Source organism: Daphnia pulicaria, chromosome 7 (assembly GCF_021234035.1).
Source record: "Daphnia pulicaria isolate SC F1-1A chromosome 7, SC_F0-13Bv2, whole genome shotgun sequence".
Classification (NCBI taxonomy): domain Eukaryota; kingdom Metazoa; phylum Arthropoda; class Branchiopoda; order Diplostraca; family Daphniidae; genus Daphnia; species Daphnia pulicaria.
In genome coordinates, this window is record NC_060919.1 from 911,043 (window position 1) to 933,884 (window position 22,842).

The 22,842-nt window shown below is 43.2% G+C and overlaps 4 protein-coding genes and 1 long non-coding RNA gene across 7 annotated transcripts; 2 read left to right on the forward strand and 3 right to left on the reverse strand.

Annotated features, from left to right (window-relative positions):
- Positions 1-158: 158 nt before the first annotated feature.
- On the reverse strand, positions 159-2,642 carry LOC124350277. Its single transcript, XR_006920638.1, has 5 exons — positions 2,230-2,642; positions 1,743-1,853; positions 1,535-1,673; positions 755-862; positions 159-332 (listed from the first exon to the last, which is right to left on the reverse strand). It is a non-coding gene; the product is annotated as an uncharacterized LOC124350277 (long non-coding RNA).
- A 2,203-nt stretch (positions 2,643-4,845) lies between these two features.
- Positions 4,846-5,702, forward strand: LOC124350056 (cuticle protein 8-like). The gene is made up of 3 exons (XM_046801059.1): positions 4,846-4,866; positions 4,974-5,165; positions 5,237-5,702. Exons 1-3 carry the CDS (start codon positions 4,861-4,863, stop codon positions 5,573-5,575), a joined length of 537 nt encoding a protein of 178 aa, XP_046657015.1. The 5' UTR covers positions 4,846-4,860; the 3' UTR covers positions 5,576-5,702.
- A 4,018-nt stretch (positions 5,703-9,720) lies between these two features.
- Positions 9,721-12,978, reverse strand: LOC124349552 (neuroendocrine convertase 1-like). 3 transcript variants are annotated; one of them, XM_046800247.1, is made up of 12 exons: positions 12,798-12,978; positions 12,023-12,236; positions 11,773-11,949; positions 11,574-11,711; positions 11,252-11,501; positions 11,107-11,183; positions 10,906-11,035; positions 10,718-10,830; positions 10,547-10,647; positions 10,242-10,484; positions 10,029-10,174; positions 9,721-9,967 (listed from the first exon to the last, which is right to left on the reverse strand). In XM_046800247.1, the coding sequence occupies exons 2-12, from the start codon at positions 12,077-12,079 to the stop codon at positions 9,777-9,779; spliced, it is 1,623 nt and encodes a 540-aa protein (XP_046656203.1). In that variant the 5' UTR covers positions 12,080-12,236; positions 12,798-12,978; the 3' UTR covers positions 9,721-9,776. The 3 variants fall into 3 exon arrangements, with proteins under 3 accessions (XP_046656203.1, XP_046656202.1, XP_046656201.1); XM_046800246.1 differs by having other exon boundaries at positions 12,023-12,724; XM_046800245.1 differs by having other exon boundaries at positions 12,023-12,978.
- A 28-nt stretch (positions 12,979-13,006) lies between these two features.
- LOC124349766 (arrestin homolog) lies at positions 13,007-15,079 on the forward strand. The gene is made up of 6 exons (XM_046800602.1): positions 13,007-13,300; positions 13,378-13,512; positions 13,587-13,799; positions 13,875-14,252; positions 14,325-14,484; positions 14,556-15,079. The coding sequence occupies exons 1-6, from the start codon at positions 13,136-13,138 to the stop codon at positions 14,690-14,692; spliced, it is 1,188 nt and encodes a 395-aa protein (XP_046656558.1). The 5' UTR covers positions 13,007-13,135; the 3' UTR covers positions 14,693-15,079.
- On the reverse strand, positions 14,874-19,772 carry LOC124349399 (E3 ubiquitin-protein ligase SHPRH-like). Its single transcript, XM_046799967.1, has 7 exons — positions 19,665-19,772; positions 17,748-19,596; positions 17,296-17,679; positions 16,317-17,222; positions 16,046-16,256; positions 15,692-15,972; positions 14,874-15,612 (listed from the first exon to the last, which is right to left on the reverse strand). Exons 1-7 carry the CDS (start codon positions 19,675-19,677, stop codon positions 15,462-15,464), a joined length of 3,795 nt encoding a protein of 1,264 aa, XP_046655923.1. The 5' UTR covers positions 19,678-19,772; the 3' UTR covers positions 14,874-15,461.
- Positions 19,773-22,842: the final 3,070 nt, after the last annotated feature.

The window sequence follows — 22,842 nt, forward strand, 5'->3', positions numbered from 1 at the left end:
GATCTCCCTTAGAACGTCAAGGACATGCAAACTGGCCTTTTCCTTCTGCAGGTTTCCGTTGCTGGGGTCGGGTCTACAAAACCAATATCAAATTATCAGATTTCCGCAGCCTTTTCTCTCGCCTTTTATACGACTTTTTCTTTTTCTCACCCTGACCCACATCTTAAGCCTTGCGGCTATTGTACCTGCTTGATTATGATGCAACACGTGTCGTCCTCACCCAACCTCTCCCCCGTCGCATGACACGTTTTACGTTTTTGTTTCGACCTTCGAGCGTGAAGAAAATGCAAACTGGCCTTTATTTCTTTAGGTTGACGTTCCTGGGGATGGGTCTACAATAACCAAAATCAAAATGACTCCTAATAGGACGGGGATCACGAATATTTGGTTCTTTTGATTGTCACATGAATATTTACAGAACGATTAACTATTAAAATGAGAAACCGGAAGTAGACAAAAAGCAAAATAACGAAAATTAAACAAGTGAGCTTTATTTCCGGAGCAATAAATATCAATTATCACCTAAAATTATCTCATAGTGACTGCCGATGTTTAAAAGTAACTGAAACTGACAGCTGAAAAATAATAAAAGACCACGAAGCCATCTAGCGTTAAAATCACAAATGGAAAGAAGAACGTTAAAATTAAACTAACGCGAAGACGTTCGCGCTCTAGCTCGTTGATACTCGATTGATACAACAAACAATATAAAAAAGGTCTAGATGAGCTCGAGACATACGCCTCATCTACTCACCAAATCATGATCATCCCGTCTTCACCAAGAAGCCGCCAACACACCACATACAGCTACAATTAAAAACTCCAAATCTGATCGGGTGATGATCGGCGTCAGTCTTTGATCCTTGAAAACAACGAGAAACAATAAGTAACAATCGATTGGTCGCAAATTTAATTTCGGTTATTAATTTAGCCCAATCATTCACTTCATTGTCGACGGTGAAAGGCACAGTTTTTAACTAATTTGGGCAAAAAAATTGATAAATTCAAATGCACAGGGAAAGCGAATTGTGGTTAAATGTACAAAGGTGGCGAGGTCTTATGATAAACTTCAGGAGATTCTATTCGATTGTGGGAGCTGCAACACTTTAATTTGTCAACCACGACTTTATAAAAATTTCTAGTAGTGCGGGAAAAAGCTCAATGCTACGCAATCTGATCTATTTACTGAAAATAAAATTCAAAGGTTTCCAGAAATCGAGTGGATTTATGGACGTTGACGTAAATGTCAACTTTTTCTACGTGCACAGAAAACCAAGCTTAAGCGATAACAATATTAAATTTCTCTGAGATTGAAAGGCACCATTGGAGGATGTGACTTTTACACACACAACTTTTCAACCCATTAAGTTATTCGAAGGAAAAAAAGCGGTAAAATGTGGGCATTATAAAGCACAAGCAAGAGATGGGGGGAAATTCGAGAAGCCGACAACGATTGGCAAAGCAAATGAAGTTGTTGGTCAAGCAAAATTTTCCACAAAGCCACCACTACTATTGTGTGATCCAGTAACCTTACCTTAACAGGGCTAGGGGAACTTCTGGGAGATGGAATATTGAAAGGTGAGAACTCCTGCTCCCATATCCAATTAAGGCTGCTCGATGAATACAGAAGAATATGTGGAGTTACTGTTGTAGCCAAAGCCACTAGCATATTTCTGCAATAGTCAATAAAATAATTTAGTTCTATTAAATGTTTCGGGAAGAAAACAGTGGCAAACTATTACCTCTTTTAATGCAATATTCCTTTCAAGTCATAAGTTAAAAGAACATGGTGTGACATCAACAGATTCCTGCAGTTTTCTAGTTTCCAATGTTCTAAGCCAGTAAATTATGTCCTGTTTTACAATAGGAAGAAGAAACAATTAATATCATTACATAAATAATCAATTTGTACCATGTTATCAAGCAATTTTGGGGGCTATTCGCAAAAGGATACTGACAGTCAATACTCACAGAACAAGAACTAGGAACTAATTAGAAACCTAGGCTATTGTAAGTACTATGCCCCAACTTAACTACAAACAAAATGTGGACAACAGATACAATAAATAAACTGTTACAAAGATTTATGTCTAACAGGAAAATAACCTCCAAGCTATTTAGGATGTCAATCTACTTGAAAGTTTAGATATCAATGGTAATGTTCATCCCAGAAAAACGCTTCTAAAGAAGGACTCTAAATGGGAAATTTATTCAAGTAACCCCATTTACCTCTGGCTGCTATCCTGCTTCCTGCATATCACACATTTTGCAACCTCTTCATAAATTTATTCAAAAATTGTCTTTCTTTTCTGTACAACTATTCCCGACCATATTTATAACATTTGAATTTCTACACTCCACTTTTACTCACCACACTCTTCGCTGAAGTTCTACAATTCTCACTAAAACCGCTAAAACTAAACTTACTGAGGAGACCCTGAACTGTGCGAAAATATTTTCTTCTCCCCGACCATAATCCATGGTTCTTTGTACCATGTTTGTACTTGTGCTTTTGTTTTCTTGTTTTAGTACGGTACGAATTCTTGACGTAAATAAGTGCCTCTTAACACTCTGCCTGCACTCTGCATTCTCGCAACGTGGTCGCCATATTTGTTTTAACGATGAAGAAGGTTCAGACCAATAGTTTTCAATGGCTGCCGCGAGATGGAGCAACTCTATGATTTCGCCATCTAGCGTGGGGTATTTGCTATTGGAGTAAAAAGTTAAACCGTTAAGGTTTAACTTTAACGGTTTAACGGACACGCTCGTGTCGTCGCTCGTGTGAGCCTATCGACTAGCCTATCGACCTTCAATAACGTTAAATAAACAGTTAATACATTGTGTGGTCCTCTCTGACTACATTACCGTCCTCAAGATCTCTAATTGGTCTCTACCACCGGGAAATTCCCTCCGTTTTGGTTTTAGTCTTGCTTTGTCTGCAGCGTTGGGCATCATACGCAGTTTCAAATATATGTATAGCTCTTGTGAAATCTTTGTAGCCAACACACAGGCATTTTTACAACCTGCGACTCCTCTTTTTCCTTCTGAATTAAGCAACCTTGCCACCTTGGCCTCTTTTGGGAGCTTCTGTCATGTCTTCACGACCACTAGTCCTGCTTCTCCAGGTCTTGCTCTTGCTAGCTTCTGGGCAAATTCCCCGCTCCATTCTTGACTGCTTCGTCGGGCATGTCTACTGGCCTTATCAAACGCCTGGTCAGGTCTCATGTTTCTAGAGTTTGGAATGGCGAGTGGGTGTCTTCTCATGGAAACTTAAGTGTCAGATCCTTTTTTCCTGATGTAAACTCTGCCAAGGTGCTCCTAACCCGTCGTACCAATGCGATCACCACCCAGCTTCTTACAGGCCACTGTTTCCTCAACATCCACCAGTATCGATTTGGTTTTTTGCCCTCTGCCTCTTGCTCTTGCGGTGCCCCAGTTGAGTCTTTGCCTCACTTTCTCTTCCACTGCCCAATCTATTCCGCGCATAGGACGTTATTAGTCGATGAAGTTACCTCAAGCGACATTCCTTGGCCCCCGGACTCTCTAAAATTCTTTTGTCAATCAAACCTCCTTTGGAATTCTGTAGTGAAATTCGTCCTTCGCACAAAGCGTCTTGCTCGTGTGATGCCATCACTTACTCGAGCTTGAGTTGACAGGCCTATAAAGTTTCGTTCTGTTTTACTCCGCCCGTGGTGGACATGGTCCGGAAGCGCAAGCCTCCGTCGATTAATGTACACCACGGGCGCTTTCATCTATGCTCACCACATGTGTGATGTGTGCTCCTCAACGCAGACTGGTGCTGCGCGTCGGGATGCCAGTATCGCACCTCTGTGCGTGTCTCAACTTTACAGTGCGTTTCGCCTACTGGCTCTGCACAACTCTCTAGCGTAATTTTTACTTCCCCTCCATCTGTATATGGCTCTCCATTCTCCCAATCATTTTAGTGCGTAGGGCGGGGCTTTGGTAACTGCACCTGTGGTCACCAATGGAGGCTGTAGCTATGCCGGAGACCACCGGCTGGTGGTCTTGAAGGTTTTACCAAGCCGGACAGGTACATTAAAGCCTCCATTGGCCTCTCCGCAGGCTGCCCGCATCAGAGCTGCCGTCAGGCCCAGTTTCCATTATATATGTAAATATGTGTAAATATTGCCAATTGTTTTATTCTTCCTTGTAAATACGTTTGTTTTTAACTTCGGGTGAATAAACTGGGCTACACTCGAGCTCCGAGTAATGCCCCTAAAATTAAAAAAAAAAAAAAAAATTCATCATTTTTCCTAGCAACTACTTACATTGGAATTACGTTACTATTGCCACCTACTTTGGTATTCTATAGCTCTCGTCCATCACTCTGCGAGAATAATTTGATAATAATTGGATGGTTCATTGATCTTATTATTAGTAGCTTCGGCATTTACACAATAGCGACTTTTATTTGCATTTCCAAGGTAACCCAAATGCACTATTACGTTAACTTAATGGACACTGTTGTTTGGAAACGATATAAATTTATAATGACGTGCAGAGTTGAAACCTGGGTGTGTCATTTGAAAAGGAAAGCAACACTGACTCCTGTTCGCTTCGTCGAAACTGAATGCATAAGTAACAAGCCAATACCCAATACTAAATATAGCACTTTAGAAAAGTTAGTACACATAAGCGGTGAGGAAATGTGTGCTTGCGTGCGAGGAAATGGAGCAAGCATTACTCTAAGACATTCCGGTCAGACTAATATAGCCATGAATGGATGTTGTTTACATCAGTCTAATACTGTATATGCTTAGTTTTGTGGTATATAAGCGACCAAAAGAAACCACCAAACATTGCAGTTTCATCTAAACTATCACAGTTTCCACAATCAATATGAAGGTATGCTACTTCTAACTTACTAAATAAATAGTTCTAAAATATTTAAATGTACACTTAGTAAAAGAATACCTTGGCAATCGTTATTAATCTTGAATTTCACTCAAAAGGTTTTCGTTTTCGCTGCTTTGGTCGCCGTTGTTGCCGCAGGAGGTTACCACCAGACCCCTGTGTACAAACAAGAAAAACCCTACGTGAGCCCGCCCGCTCTATACTATCCTCCTTCCAACTACAAGGACAACAAACCCGCATACCAACCGGAATATAACAAACCAGCCGAGTACGCCCAAAAAAGCTATGACGTACGTCAAAGAGTTTCCCATACCGTATTTTTTATTCTTTAATATTTATTTTGAATTGAATTGAATATTAGGTCCCGACACCGTACAATTTTAACTGGGCCGTAAAGGACGACTACGCTTACAACAACTTTGGCCAGCACGAGTCCAGCGATGGCTATGGTCACGTGTCCGGCTCTTACCACACTCTCCTGCCCGATGGCCGCACTCAGATCGTCACCTACAAGGCCGATGACTACGGATACGTCGCCGATGTCAAATACGACGGATATGCCAAGTACCCCGAGTACAAAGCTGCCGATTCCTATCACAAAGGTCCTTCTTATTCCGCTCCAAAATACGATGCCCCTAAATACGCTGCCCCCAAATACGAACCTAATTACGAACCCAAGTACGCTGCCCCCAAATACTAATGACGTGCCCATGCAGACTGCAGTATATTACCCATATTTTATATTAATTATTTGAGAATTTGGACAAATATAATAATTCATAAGCACTCAACGATTTTCCCTTTAAGAGTTTGCTGAATTTCATCAATTATTGATTGTTTTTTTTTTTTTTTTTTTTTTTTAAGTTTCAAATTACAGATGTCACTTTCACATTGCTTAGAAAGAACTGAAGCGAGAGAAAAAGAACAGCAAAGTATGATAGTCTGCATAATTGAGGTGTTAGGCTATTGATGCATGTTTAAAGGCCGGGCGAGAGTGCTTTTATTATGTGCTGTAGCATCGAATGCAATAATTTGTGAAGGTACAATCCGGTTTCCCACTTACGCGCACTTACGTGTACAAGAGTAGAAGAGAATCAATACTATATTTTTTATTACACAAAAAAAAAACGATTAAAAGCTGATTTAAAAGCATACATTTTAAATATTCCTTTTCTTAAATCCACATGTGATTAACGAAGACACCCACGCTCAAAAATGTATACCGATTACTTAGTTTGTATCTATTGATTTGTATACAGAATCGTACCGAATATTGTTTTTAAATTTTTGATTACTCTTCTCTTTTCTCTTCGTGAGTTTCGGTGAGTTTGCTGGGTTCGATTGACGAGGTTGAATGAAAAGATTTCAATCACAAATTTATGAATACTGATATTGATTTATACCGAATGTTAGGCACAGACTAAGCGAACAAAAACCACCTGCCCCTTCACATGTAGTTCCTAGTTCGTGGAACAATATAGTACATCTTTTTACATAGTTTTTCTTTTCAGTTTTTCTGTTTTTCATTTTTAAAAAATTCTGATCCCATAAAATTATTTTTCCTGTCAAAGACTCAAGACAAAGACTTGTCTACAATAAAAAAAAAACAATAAATATTTTGACGCTTGAGCTTCAATTCCAGCAGCTTTTGTGTGCTGATCGTGATTGATGGGTCAATATAATTTTTGTCTGGAAGGATTTTAAATTTCAGTAGCCTACGCAACCATTTTAGAGATATTATGGAGCATGCGCAAAAGGTCGCCCAGCGAAAGAAAGTTATTAGCTATAGTAGCTATAGTTCCGATAAACTCTATTTTATAGGTTCTTTCTAGTTCCAAAGCGAAGCTCAATGGGACATAGTCTAAATACTAGTCATTAACTCTTCCATCTTTCGATTTTTCTGAACTAAAGGACGAAAAAATCTGAGTTTAAAGGGTAAGTTGCGACGCGGCAACAATTTGTTCCCAGATTTATATAATTGACATCATTCCGTTGACAGGATATAAAACATGTTAGGCGGAGCAAAATTTGAAATAATGAACAACAGCAGCAGCCTAATAAACAGCAATCGGGACATTCTTTACATGCAAAACGGAGAACCTTACAATCCCATTAATCTCGACCTCTTCCTCATAACTGCCAAATTGATGCTCCATCGAAATTCCGCTCAACTTGTTGATTGCCGTCACCATCGTCCGTCTCCGCCGACTTCGCTGCAAACCGCGCAACATTCAACCGGCCTATGTCAAGGAACTGGTCAACTGGGACTCATTCACGCCATTTATAACCCGTTGATATTTCTTACCAGGTACAAAGAACTCAGGAACGCCCTGACAACTCGATTGATACACCGCGGATAACTAAAACGTCTTTTGTATATGTTAACTGGAATTATTTTCGTTTCTTAAAAATACATCGTTCAAGGTGTTTGTCGTATTTATATTCCAAGAGCACATTAATACTTGGCTGCTGTATCAGTAATCACATCTCGTACGATGAGTGTAACCATGACAATCGACGAGAATAAGAATCAGGATCAGTTAATTTCGTTGGCATAACTGGCTCCCCGAGTTATTTGCTGTCCAGCACTGCCCAGTCTCCACAGGTATCCCATTACCTGTAATATCACAACAATTACACAGTAGTAAACATGAATACAGAGTAGTTAGGTCTTTGTCATCTTCGGGTTACACAGAAGCTGTAATAAACAGTTACCAACTGCGTAATAAACCTTGTCTTTGTTACCTGTGCCAGATTGCCAGAGATCATATGTAACCCAAGGATGCCATCTGTATGATAAGTAAACGGGAAAAAATCCTGCGGTCGCACGGTAAAAGTCCTTCGCCCACATTTTAAACTTGACCTTGAAACATGGATAAACAGATGAAATGATTAATTATCCGAAATCCTTCAAACAGGATTTTTCGGAAAATGTCAGACATGTTAGGTTCAGCACTTAATTAATTAACTGTTACTAACCAACCTTATCCAGCCAACCCAAAGATTAGATAATATATACCGTCTGCTACCCAATCTGTTTAGATCCTGTCTGTTCCAACGGTCGACTACTTTATTCTAATGTCACACTTATTGTCTGTTTTTCCCGGTTTGAAAGCGCACCATCAGAGGAGGCGTTCAGTTCGTCTTTGGAACCGCTGAACGAATGCCCGTGATCCGGTCGTGTTACACACAAAGAAGACCTACACATTTGCCGTCGATCCCTTTAAAAGGTATTATCATTTTCTCTGAAAAATTTGACTTGCTGGACCAGGACGGAAAACAAAAATAGACAACTTTTCCTGGATTGTCTAGTCAGCGATTTATAAAAGCGAACGAGCAAAATGCCATTCGATTTCAGTGGCGGAAGTGCGAAAAAATCGCTGGATTACATCCAAAATGTATACAGAATTGGAACAGTTTGAATTTGCGGGGATTTCCCGGATGACGTCATTTTGCCCCAAGGATTCACGCGATTTAATCGTGATCTGTCGCGTCAGCACGAAAACAATAACATCTGCGAAAACAACAACAGCATCCAGTTCAATCCAGTTTGTTTCTCTTCCATAACATTTTTGGGCAGAGAGCACAAATACCTTCACGTTCATTTTTTGCCCCCCACTTGGCTGTATAAAAACTAACTCTGCACGTGACAGAGTCAAGTATTGCTCCAACACCAACGTCCGATGAAAGTCGCAAATCCTTTGAAGAGATTCGTAATCGCTTGAATCGGCTGTGCTGCTTCTTTTTGCGTGTTTTCTCCTGGCAGGATCCGTTCCGTTAGTTTTGCCGTCGCCCGCATAAGGTCAAAGCGTAGGGCTGGTAATCGATTATGGAATCCGTAGAAACGACGTCCAGTCGCCTCCAAGACGTCGCCGACGTCACCACCGATCCTAGGACTGAATGGCCCGCTGCCTTGATCTCATCATCCGTAACATTCGAGAAAGAATCCATACAGTGGGAAGACTGGGATGAACCAAATTTACACGAAGAATTGGAATTGGCAACCGTAAGACAAGAAGAAAAGGTCGAAGTTGCCGAATTCCTGCTGGCCCATTTCTTTCCGGAAGTGCCCATCGGCAAAGTGGTCGACATGGATGTCGACTTGGAAGTCAGGCCCTGGGTCTTCGATTTCATCCATTTGGTTTTGGCGGCGCCGTCCACTTCGATTCAACTCCGACACCGTGCGTCCGGCCGGATCGTGGCCGTCGCCATCAATGCAATCGAAAATGATGACGGCCAGGAGCATCCGCCATCTCCAGATCTCGCTGACTTTGTCCATCCGGACCGACACCCAAAAATGTACATGAATTCAAAGTTCCTGGAAGAGCTGTCAGCCGTTCCAGACGACTGGGCACCTGCCGACAATAAAATGTTGAACATCTTCATGCTCGCAGTGGACCCTCACTACGGCCAACGGGGATTGGCTTCCAAACTCGTTCGACTTTCGATTCAACTGGCCGCCAGCCTGGGCATCAAAACTGTTGTCAGCCAAGCCGTCAATCATTACGCAATCAAGACCCTGAAAAAATGTGGATTTCGTTCCCTCAAGCAATTGCCTTACGGCCAATTCGTGTACCGTGGGGACACGCCCTTAGCCAACAACGGAGTTCACCAAGGAGCTGAATTCCTCTTCCTTGAAATTTAAAAATTGGTCGTTAAATGTCCACTAGGCCTTTCCGAACACGTTGCCGGGCACTGTCGTTGTTTGATTCTCTCTTTTTTTTCTGGTACATGGATATAACTTGAAAGTCTTCACTCCAAGCGCACCCTCCACCCCTGCAGTATAACGCTAATGACCTGCAGATTATGTAATACAGAAATTAGATTTTGTTTTTTGGATTGACGTCATAATAATTCTTTTTATTGAAAGATGTGCGCATTGACGTATAAATAATTAAAGTTCAAAAGCCCAACAGAATCAGAGAACACAAGTGAAGCATTCCTGGACTGTTGGGACTCAAATTAGTTAAATAGAGGCGCCACTGGCCGGTAGGATTTTCTCCCCAAAATTGAGCCGAAGTCAAGTTCCAGTTACGTAATCCCAGGTTACTTAGATCGTGTGGTCTTGGAGCCAGAAGCTGTGACACCATTCCTGATGACATTCGTTCGATTATTATGGATCACTTAATTTTAAAAGTCAAATGTCAAATTACCTGATGGTGATTGCAAGGAGATGGTCAAAGCTCCTCGGGGCTTGACATCAACGTCGATATGCATCGTAACGTATTCCAAAGAAGAGATGGAAACGTTGCTCGTGACGTCCAGGGTTAGATGGACTGGCCGATTGGGTGGTAGAATTCTTTAAAAAATTAAATTAATCATTTTATTATTCATTCCAATAATTGTCGAACTGCTGGAATAATTACATCGGTCCTGCAGGACATTGAGTTGAAGTGCGAATTTGGGCTGGAACCGATTTCCAGCCAAGTCCCAAGTCAATTAGCCGACCAGCGTTCAAAGCTCCAAAACCATAAAGGACATTGGAACGGAGTCCGGCACCGTTGGCCGGCCAATGAGTCAATGATTGTTCCTTGTTTCCATAGTCTTGTTTCGGTGGTGAGGAGCTGAGAACGACCAGGTGCTGGACATCCCTCCAAGTAAGAAGCGGACTGTCAAAAAACAATAATCAATTTAAGTTCACAAGTAAAAATTAAATCAACTTAGGACTCACTTGGCTTCAAGGAGTAAAGCGATAATGCCGGCGGCAAGTGGAGCAGCGGCCGACGTTCCCTGGAACTGGTTTTGGCATCCATTGCTTCCCTCAGGGACAACCTGATTGATAAAAATTGCTCATTTAGAATTATTTTGTTCTAGTAAGATTTAATTGAAGCAAATAACGTACCACATTGTCCGTCTTTTCGGCATCGAACGGCGATTTGGGTCTAAGGTGTTGGCCGCCGACGTAGAGGCTCGTCAAAACAGCCGGGCAGGGTTCCGCGTAATAGGGCGACAAACCTTGCGATAATGTATCAAAACAAAATGTGTTACAATCTATTTGAGCACGGCATTTTCAAATCAAACTGGTTTTACCTTGAGGTGTCAAAGCCGAAACGGATAGCGTGTAGACGCTGGAGGCGTAACTGTCGTAAGCGCAGTTGTCTCCCTTGATTCCGCCATTCCCAGACGCCCAAATGTAAATAGCACCGCGTCCCCGACGACCCTGATTAGTTCCAATCAAAATAAATGAGAAAACTCCAAAATTGATTTCCTTTTAATAAAAGGCATTTATACCAATTCAACACCGCGTTCCAGGGCGTGGTAGGACAACTTTCCCGGCCCTCCAATGTGTTTACCATCGTCCGGGGGCCCTGAATTGAAAATAGAATAATAATAAATAAAATAGAAAATGAAATGATTTTGAATTTGTTTAACTCACCCCAAGATGCGCTGTAAATGTCCACTTCGTTCAGCTTGTAATTGAGAGCTCTGGCTTCCTGGACGTCGAGGACGCGTTTCTTTGCCAAGAGACGGACGCCACCGACGCGAGCGTTAAAAGCGACTCCGACGCCGCAGAAATTGTTGTTGGCTTCGGCCGCGATGATGGAAGCGCAATACGTTCCGTGAATCGGATTTTTCTTAATGCCCGGCCCGCTTTTGGCTCCCAAATCAACGCTAATATTCGGATCCTTTTGGAGAAAATAAATAAATTTATAATTAAATTATAGCTCTTTTTTTAATTCGATGATTAGCATACTCACATAATTACGTCTAATTTCCGGATTGGACGGATTGACGTTGTCATCAAGGACGGCGATGGCTACACCCCGGCCGGTCAGCCCTTTTCGCCAAACAGGTGTCACGTTCAAATGGTGAGTGTCTCCGGGGTTCTTCCCGTGCTGTTTTTTAAAATTCAATTAATTCATTGCAACTTGTTTAATTTTGGTAATTGTATCATACCAAGTACCACTGGAGTGGGTACTGAGGATCGTTAAACATTTCCGATCCATCCGATTCGATTTCATTGTCATCCGTCAAATTGGAAAGGTCTTCTTCGTCGACTAGTAGGCGGCCTTGAGCAGACGAAATAAACCGCAAATCCCTGCGTTGATAAATCTGCTTTTCAGCCCAAACGATCTGCGCAATTCAAAATATCCCATTTAAATCACGATTCAAATCAATAAAAAATATTTAATTTAATAAAAATCACCCTCGGGTCAGTCGATAGTTTCTCCATGGATATCAGATCCAGCGTTCTCTCTTTCATGACGGCGTGGTGGTACCTGCTGGACCCTGGAAACACCTCCGAAATGTATTCCAGCCCGTGTTCGTCGGCCAGTTCTCTAGCGGACAAACGTTGACCCTCCAGGACGTGGAAAACGACATCGTTGCTATGGCGCCGGCGTGGTTGTACAACATCTAACCTGGACACGAAAATAAGTAATGCCGCCAGCCAAAAATTCATCACCGACATGCAGTAGTAGTCAGACTCGATCTCAACTGGGCAGATTTGTATGCCCCCATATTATATACTCAACCGATTAAAAGATGGAATCAGGGAAACAGGAAAACCGCATCAGTTCGGTTTCCTACACGGATCCGATATGGAAACGTACGTAGAAAAAACGAGTTCCGTCGTCAAATACTTTCAGTTGACGTAAGTTCGAAGAAAATGACTGCGACACTAACCTTTCAAAACGAAAGATATCGAGTCTATTTTCGGTACTCGTACGACTACGTACGTAGAGAAACTAACAAGATTAGAATAGATCACCAAGACCCTGGCTGTCTAATAGCCTCACGTGTTTTACGTACAGACAAAAATTTACGCCAGTAACCCGTAACCACATCCTGGAAATTTCTTCATCCATCATTCGAATTCAATTTATAAATTCGTCTTTGCTGATTTTCGCTAATCAATTAAAATCGAACATGAAAAATTGAAGTTAATATTCTTTATACGAAAAAAGCGAATGAATCATTACGTTCTCCGTACACAGCTGGAGTGTGTGTGTGGGGGAGCATTGAGAGGGTTTCCCTGCGCTGTCTCCCATTCGATTCGCCGCTAGTGCCGTCATGTTTAACGAGATTAACATGGAGAGAGAGTCTTATCACCGAATGGGTGTCGTATGAGTTTTACGTCGACAGCCGGCAGGTACAAATAGCCGTGGCGGACGGACAGAGGAGCATCAGTCAATCTTTTCACATCTCCTTGTAGGTATCTCAGTCAGCCAAACAGCCCAACGACTAGAACAGAAAGAAAGAAAGAGAGTTTAAGTCGATCTTTTCACGAAGTCCAAGTCTTACCCAACCAACCATCAAAATGGTCGCGTCCGTTAAAGTCTTCAAGAAAACATCCCCGAATGCTAAACTGACCGTCTATTTGGGTAAGCGCGACTTCGTTGATCACGGCGACCATGTCGACGCCATCGAAGGTGTCGTCGTCGCTGACAACGACTACCTCAAGGGCCGCAAAGTATTTTGCCAGGTGAGTGGCAACACATTTTTTTTGGGGTTTTTAATAATTCGCTAAATTATTTTAACCGATTTTCTCCATTTGCCCAGGTAATTGTCACCATCCGATACGGTCGCGAGCAGGATGAAGTGATGGGCTTGAAATTCGTCAAGGAGCTGGTGCTCATCAACGAGCAAGTGGTTCCGGCCCGTCGCTCCCAGGACAAGAAACCGTCCGCTCTCCAGGTAACATTTCTAAAAAAGCCCAAACAATCAATGAATTTCAACAAAGAATTAACATTTTCTTATTCACCCAAAAGGATCGTCTGTTGAAGAAACTGGGAGCCCAGGCTCACGCCTTCTCCTTCTCGCTCCCGACAACTGCTCCGGCTTCCATCGTCTTGCAGGAAGGCGGCCGAGAAAACGACGCCATCCCGTTGGTCGGTGTAGAGTACGACTTCATGACTTTCGTCGGTGAGAATGCGGATGATCGCTCCCACAAGCGCTCGTCCGTCTCGATGGCCATCCGTAAGGTATGTAGAGAACCCCTACATAATAGAGAGGAAACCTTTGAAAAGAAATTGATAATTTGATTGGCTAAAAAATAGGTGCAATACGCTCCGTTGACGCCCAGCTCCAAGCAGCCGAGCACGATGGTGTCCAAGGGCTTCACTTTCTCTAGCGGCAAGTTGAACTTGCAGCTGACGCTCGACCGCGAGCTCTTCTACCACGGCGAGCAGATCCGCTTCAACGTCAACGTCAAGAACGAGTCCAAGAAAACGGTCAAGGGCATCTTGGTGGCCGTCGTCCAGAACGTCGAGATCACCCTGATTAATGGCCACTACAACAAGCGCGTGGCCAGTCTGGAAACCCGCGAGGGCTGCCCCATCACCCCGGGTACGTCCATGTCCAAGACTTTCACCTTGACGCCCATGATCAACGGCAACAAGGAAGTCCGCGGCATCGCCCTCGATGGCCACCTCAAGGTATTTGAATTTGAAAATCTGCTGGAAACTGAAAATCGAATTCTAAAACGAAATTAAATTTGATTGATGCAGGACGATGAAGTCAATTTGGCTTCGTCGACCATCATCGCCGAATGCAACGAAGCCACCGGTTTCGTCGTCTCGTACGTGGCTCGTGTCAAACTCGATCTCGGATCCATGGGCGGTGAATTGGTGGCCGACGTTCCGTTCAAGCTGATGCACCCAGCACCAGGTAGACTTTGACATCAAATAATTAATTAATTACAATTACAATTTTTTAAATTTGTTTAAATTCAATTACAGGCTCGGCTATGTATCAAGGCAAGGGCAAGCTGACCAAAGCTGATAGCCAACAGGGTCGCTACGAGTCCAACTACGCTCGCGAAGATGAGGACGAGAACATTGTCTTCGAGGACTTTGCCCGTCTTCGTTCCACTTAAGCAGTGACAAGAGAAGCAGCCCAGCAGGAACGACAACGGATGAGCCCTCAAGAAAAGACAATTAATCTCTCTACCTAGCTTATAATACTTTTACTCCCCCCCACCAACCCACTTATGACGTCACTCGATTCATCCCTACAGCGGAATTATCGAGTTCAGTTATATTTGGCGTCTTTTATTCTATCTCTCTTTCTCTCTCTATTTCTCTCTCTTCTCTTCACTATATAAAGAAAATCAAGGAGAAAATGTATAACCAACTGAGGGCCAACCACCATCCATTGTCCGACTCCATTTACATTATACCATGTAATCTCAATGTAAACAAAAAAAAATTAATACGGAACTGGAAAGTATACGATCAATAAATAATTGGAAAACCTAAAAAAATTCAACCCTTTGCGTCCATCTTTTTACCTTAAAAAAAAAAAAGGATTAGAAATATCGATTAGTATTTTTAGAACCTTCTTAACTTTTACGCATCCCGGTAGCAGGGTAGCTTTCCGGCCACAGACTGGCGCATGACGTCAATGCCTAAGAAGCTTACGATAATAACTTTACTGGGAAATTCTAATCTAATTTAGTTAATTGGGTCAAAAGTTCCACACGACACGATGTTTTTTTTTCTTCAAAGAAATGACCTGTATATTTCGAGTTCAACTCAAAAATTTTCACATTAAGAAAGAAATTAAACGACATAAAACGTGGAATTCTTTGTTCTTCAACTTATAGAACTTTAAAACAGACAAAATAAAAGAAAAAAAGGGGAAAGTTACTCGCCTTCATCGACTAATAAGTCTTTCAAATCGGCTAAAGTAACGGGATTTTCTTTGACAGAACCGGAGCTCCTGGAAGTTAGGGCGGATCGGTGTTTCTCCAGCATCACGGCCATCTTTTCTTCAATGGTGTGTTTCACCAAGAACCTTTTAAATTTAAATGAAGAATAAACGAATTGAAAATCTAATTTTAAAAACGAAGAAGAATTTCGTTTTTGGCTCTCACCTGTGAACGACGGTGGGTTTGGTTTGGCCGATGCGGTGGACACGCCCGATCGCCTGGAGTTCGCTGCCAGGATTTAAAATGGGTTCCATGAGGAGGACATGAGTAGCTTCGGTAAGATTAAGTCCGTTGGCGCCCGATTGGATTGGAATGAGTAGGACGCTAACGGATGGATCGCGTTTAAATTTGTTCAACTGAACCTGGGAATTGTTTGAGAAGAACGAACAGTGCGAGATGTTGTTCTCGTCCAGTGCCCGCCCCACAATCAACAGCACGTCTATCCACTGGAAAAAATTATTAAAAAAAAAAGTTGAATCAATTTCTTACCGGAATAATAAAATAGCAAAAAATGTTTACGGTTGAAAAGACGAGACATTTGGCATCAGGATCGTCTTTCTTGATCAATAAAAGTTGCTGGACAACAGCTTGCACTTTGGTCGAATGGGAGCCTTTGACTCGGATGGAAACTGATTCCGGATCTTCTACAACGATAGCCTGTGCGTCGACGTAGGCAATCTCGTGCAGAGTTGTGGTTTCGCGACAAATGGCACACCGCAATCTTTTCATCCTGAAGAGAAAATTCAAAGGTAACGTTCCAGTTCAAAATGAAATGCAAAGTGACTCTTACACATTGTTTGGCCCTTGGGCGACGAGCAGCTGGATGCACTCCATACAGAAAGAATGGCCACAGACGAGGACGCTCCATTTGTCGCCCAATTCGCAGTGACAGACCGGACAGGGATCGGGGTTCTCGTTGCCCGTCTTTCCGTATCCGGCGCTCTCCAAATTCTTCAGGTACACCACGTGGCCCATGTGACGTTTGAGCGAATGGCCGGACGTGATCAAATCTCCGTTCAACTTGGCAAACTGAATGTTGACTTCGTGTTTTTCCAGCAGGTAAATCGGCATCGCCTGTCTCGGATTGGTCGCTCTGCTATCCGCAAGTTCGACCACGGGCATCTGCTGGGGCACTTCGTGCGGAAGCCGGAGCCGAAGTCGCAGTGTGGCCATACTCAATTCATCGACGGCCGAGGCCTGGTCGTTCAACTGACGCCAGACGACGCGGATCTGTCGAAATTCCTTTTTGTAAGCGTCCAGCAATTTAAGCTGAATGGCACCTCCGTCCTGGATGGGTTGAGGAGTGTGATGCTTGCGGGCAAACCCGAGCATGAGCCTGAGCATTCGCTCAATTTGACTATCGGCCCAGGTACCACGTCGAAGCGATTCAATGTGAACGCCCGCAACGTCTTCTTCCGGATTATCCCACTCGTCGTCCTGATTCTTCCGGTCGTCCATGCGAAAGAGCAGCGATTCGTAATCTTCAATCTGGTCGTAAACGACGCAAATCTTGCAGCGATCCTTCTTTCGGCGACCTTCCAGAGGCCTCAAATGGCAATCGGCCGCGTCCTGGGATATACGTTCGATCGAAGTCACTTCCAGCACTCTCATCCGCTTCGTGACCGTATTCCGTTGCTCTTCCAGCTCTTCTAGTCTCGAAAACAACAGAAATTTCAATCCGTTGACGTTGGTGAACCTGTCGGGAGGAAAACACACAAAACGTTTAGTTTTTGTTGGAATCAATTGGAATAGAATTAAAAATTGCGTACACAATCGAATCGTTCTCTTCGGTCATCTTGTCTTTGAGATCTTGGACTAGTTTCTCTGATTTCCTGGTGTCGCTAGACCACTGGATCAAAGTCGTCCACCACATGTCGTTCAGCTGCAGACGATTGTCTTCCAACTCGTTCTTGATGCTCATGACTTTGACGGTGAGGGTAGCCATGGTCGACCGAGCAACTTCCACCTGGGTCAACGCTTTTCCCAGGTAACGTTTCTTCAGTAGATCGGCTTCCTCTTCCAGCGATTCGTCGCGCAATGTGGGTGGGATGGAGCCGGCCGGAGCCATCCGAAGCACCTCTGCTAAATTGTGCAACGAGTGCAACCGTTGGAGCGAGTCCGTCTTGACGGAATCCTTGATCTCTTCGGACCACCTGGACAAATTTCGTAATTGACAACATCAAAATCAGAACTTTAATCGAAATCAAAAACTAAGTTTTACCTCAAGACATCGCGGTACTTTTCGGCCGCTTGCTCCCATTCCTTTTTGATGATGTGCAAAGCTGCCTGGCCGTTGGCGGCCGAAACTCTCAGCCTCTGACTCTCTACGCATTCCAGCTCGGCTCGTTTGATGAGGGTCACCAGCAATTCCTCCATCGAGAGCGTCTTGAATTGGGCCTTGAGGGTCAAAAACTGCCCCCGAACCATCTGCGGATGAACGCAGGCCTGGCGGAGATTCATCAGTGGGAAGAGAAGACATTTGACCTTGTGCGCTTCGATGTTGCTCAGTTTAGTTTGGGGACTGATGGAAAATTTGATGAAACGCTCCTTAGCCTCTTTGGCTGACTGGACCTGCTGCTGCTGGTAGAAATGCTGCTCGACGGCTGAAAACGAGAGCCAGTGAGTCTCTTCCGTTTGCTCTGGCAACTGGATCTGATTCGTCACGGCCGTCTTCCTGGTCCGCCAGAAAATGGGCGCCAAAACCTCGACCAGTTGGTTGGAATCGTAAAAAGCATTTCGATCCACCGGGACGTTGAGGAACACGAACAAGCCCTGGAGATCGAAAACGGATTTCTGGATGGGAGTGCCCGTCACGCACCAGCGGTGAACGGCGTGAAACGTTCGGGCCATTTCGGCCGCCTTCGTGGTCGAGCCTTCGACCATCTGGGCTTCGTCGAGGCAGAGGCGCCAGAAACGGACGGCCAGGAGCGGTGAAGGAGGTGCCATGTAGGAAGCTGCTTTGCGCAGGGTCCGTTTCTCACCGGTATTGACTTTGGCGAAGTGGAGCTCCTTGCGCAGCGTTTCGTAAGTGATGATGATGACGTCGTAGCGACGGGCCAACTGAGTCGGTTGATGGTAACCCTGTTTGGAAACTCCCTGGTAGATGAGGATGTTGAATTCGTCGCTGACGTGTCGCTTGATCTCTTCCAGCCATTGGTTGCTGATGCTGGACGGGGTGATGATTAACGTGGCACCGGACTCGAGGGGCTCCTGCTCATTCCAGCAATGAGGACAAAAGTAAGGCCCACGCAGTGGGTCCGTCAAATCGTAGTGGACGCAGTCGCTGTGCTGCTGCCTCTTACATTTGGGGCATTGGACTAAAGGAGACAATAACGGTACTGTTTTCCCACAGACGCATAGAATGGGGGCTTCGTCTTTTTCGGCTGGGACGTTCAAGCGATTCTGGAGACTTTTCAGGCAGCTGTACTCGGCCAGAGAGTTGGTGTAATGAACATTGAGTCTTTTGCGAATTGCAGGATTGCTGCAGGTGCAGCGCTGTATCTTTGTGGCTGTGGGATTTTCATTTTGTATGTCACCACAATGAACATCAATCACTTCTTGGATGGTTGATTTTTCATTGTCTGGACTGAAGCGCCAAATGACATTTTCGATAGATTGCCCAATGGTTCGATTTGGAAAGCATTTTGCACAATGGTCTTCGGAAAGCTTCACCTTCTTGGCTTCTGGCTCTTCGTTTTCTGTGATGACAGTGATTGCTGGTTCCTGGCGTTCGATTTTGGGCAGTTTCTCTCTTGTGTGATTCAGCATCAAGGCTAGAACTTCTACTGTCTTTCCCAGACCCATTTCATCAGCCAAGATTCCTCCTTTGACTGAGCTCTGTTGTTCCTGTTGTATCATCCATTGAACGGCTTCTGTTTGATAGATTCTCAATTCTGGGATCAGAGATTTGTGCTGCACGTCCAATATGGGAGTCGTGCAACTTTGAAGCTGTTTAGCTCTTAGATTGACAAGATCATACAGAGCATCATAATCCACTGAATGGCCATGTCTGAAAGAAATGAGGTTCACGACAGTGTCATTCGACGTGCCAGGTACAGCCATAAATTCATCTATTGTACATACAAATATTTCAATTAACAAAAAAACAGGCTTGACAAAATAGAAAAAGCGTTATTACCATTCGACTCCATTCTTCCTGCTTATTTTGAATCGGCCCGTCCAGCAGGCAGCACTCACAGCCTCACAGCAGCTACTCAATTTTGATTTTGTTCCTTAACCAAAGTCGTCTGCTAAATTCTTTAAATGAACTTTCTACCTGAACCGTAAGATGGCGTTCGAGTGACATTGAAAGAAAACCTGTTTTTGTGTTTAATTTGTTTTTAAAAATAAAAATTCTTATTACACCACAATTTCCCTCTAGCCCAAGTAATGACAATAATACACACGCAATAAAAGAAATGCAATATCGTCGTGCGGCCAAATGTCGTTAAGAGAACGTGAAATACTTCACGTCCACGGGCGAAGTGGTTTGGGAATTGTGTTTTATTGAGCAGCATATCGAATGTCGTTTTCCGGTCGTGATAGCAACCCAACAAGTTGGTATCTCCAGCTCAAACAGTCTCTCCTGAAACTGCAGCAGTAAAAATCATTTTACGACACCAAAAAGAAATTCCCCAAAAAATATAAATAAATACACACAATACAAATCTGCGCATTAAACAAGATGTTATAACTACATATAAAATACAGCAGTCGGCCAACAACGGGAGAGAAACACAAACATTCCTAAAAACGATTTATTATCAGGTTCATTATGAATTTCTTCTTACCTTTTAAAAAAACTTGTTGCCTTTGAGGCGAAATTATAGAAGAAGAAGAAGAAAAGATCCTCGGCACTTTTTATCTCAACGCAGCCGGGGGTAGAGTGTGTGGATATCTGTCCATATGAATACGCGCATTCTTTCGTGATGATATTGTGCCGTGTTGCTGTCGGAGCCTCGGGGCTCTCCATTCAAAAGGAGAGAGACTTTCACGCCCGTTTTCATTTGGAGAAAACGTCAATAGAAGGACTAGCGGAGGAGCGGCTGGCCATATCTTCTCCTTTCTATTAGTTGCTTAGCTCATTTACCTATAACGGCTAGCCAGAAAACTTTAAAAACAACTCTGTGTGTATTTTTCCTCCCGAGACTCCCGAGATATTGTTTGCAGATGAAAGGAGCCACATATACTACAATTTACCATCGAGTTATGAGACAGACACTTCAATAGTTAACCCCAACCAGGATCTCAATCATTATCATGAAAACCAATCAATAAATAAAAATAGTAACTGAAAGGATAAAGAAAAACAAAATTCGTTGGATGAAAAACCAAACAAAAGAAAAAATTAATTTCACAGAATTTCACAGGGGATGGCCGTGTGTATATAAGCCTTAAGGTAAAAAGGTGCGGTCGGTTGTAAAAATAAAAAAATAAAAATTACCTTTTTTTTCTTCTTTATTTCTTCCAAGGTTGAGATTCTACTCAGCTTGGCGATGGAATTCAAGGTGATTGCCGCCAGAATAAATCAGTGAACAAAAAAAGTTGGATCCAATTTTTGTGTTGCATTTGCTCTTTTCCTTGTAAATGTTTTCTTCACTGTGCAGAAGCAGAAAGGGAGGCTCCCGAATTTCAAGGTGAATCTAGTACAAGACTCGTTTTTTCAGGGTGGGGTCGTTTTCGTGAAAAAACGGTGGCGGGATTGCGGAAGGACGCGGATCCATCGGCTGCGAAATCACGGTATAAAAGGTGGACCATCTGCTCCATTTGAATCAAACCAGTCTTCCACCGTCGACTTCCAGCATCACTTTGCTCGTTCCTCAACCAAAAATCAAAATGTACAAGGTATTAAAAACAAAATCAAACCTCAAAATTTGGATAACTTGATAGCCAAAAAGGTAAAAAACCCAATTCATTTAAATTCATCCATCAATTGTTTAAAATTTCAGGTCTTCGTTTTCCTGACCATCGTCGCCGCTGCCAGCGCCATGAGCTTCGGCTTGGGTGCACCTCTCCTCTCCAAAGTGAGCTACCAGCCCACCGAGTACACCCATGTCCGACCGGAAGTGACTGTCCAACAGCCCGAGTACACCTACAAGAGCTACCCAGTGCCAGTGCCCGTCGCCCAGCCTTACTACACCGCCCCGGTCGTCCGCAACTTCATCGCGGCACCTCAATTCCACGCCTACCCCGGACTCGCAGCTCCTTTGGTTTATTAGATTATCTTTTATTGGATTTTTTGTTTTCTGTCTGAGCTTTTTATACCCACGATCCCATCCATTCGATCAATAAAAACGGACCTCCGATTTTTCTTGTTAAATCCAATTGTTGGCGTTTCTTCTCTCTCCAGGCATATCTCAAAGGTGACCAAATTGGCATTTGATAGCGATGCCCCTAAAGGATTAAAAGATAAGCGTTCGTTAGTCTGTAATTGTCACAGAGAAAAAATGGGAGTCTGCGTTAGAACGTTTTCAACTATAAATAACAAAAGAGCAGCTGACAGGAGACTGGACATTAGACACACACAAAAATGCTGTTTCTTCTGCATAATCAACCCGTTTTTTCTCTTTCTTTATTCGAATCGTGTCCAGAATGTTTTTCTTTCTACAGCCATATACAGCACACGGGGATTGAAAGAGGGAGTCCGATGTTGTTTCTCGTTTCCCGGTTAGTTGTAAAAGGCTACAACAAAAATGGAAAGACGGAGGAGATCAAAGTCCGTTCTATTACTTGCAGACGTCTGGACTTCATAAAAATATCGTATCCTATAACACACACGGCATGGGAACGCAGTCGAGCCGAACGCATTTGCGCTTCATTTAGCGCACGTGAAGATCGTAATGAGTCTGCATTATAAAGGCCGAAAATAGCAGCTTCCCCTATTAAAAAAGCTTCATGAAAATAAATAAAAAATCACGAAAATTAGGTGGAAATAAAAAGCTTGTGGATAAAAATAGAACATCTCTGCGGTTCATCCATGGGAAACACAACTGGATACTACATTTTATGATTATTTATTAAGATGTTAAGAGAGAGAGAGAACCAGCCGGCTATAGAAAATAAAATTTAAAAAAAAGCGGTTCGGTTTCGAGTTGGGAAATTCCTTTTTTCCCTTGTGTAAATTTAAAAAAAAAAAATAAAAAAATTAAAAAAAAAAAAAGAATTCAACATTACTCGTATGACGAGCGTGTGGCAATCGTGAAACCGCATCCGATTGCAAGTTAGCCTTAAACAATTCTGGTGCACTTGAGACAAAAAAAAAGTTGATGCCAGTCGGCTGTTATCGCGGAGCAGCTCAGCTTTTCGTAACGAGATCT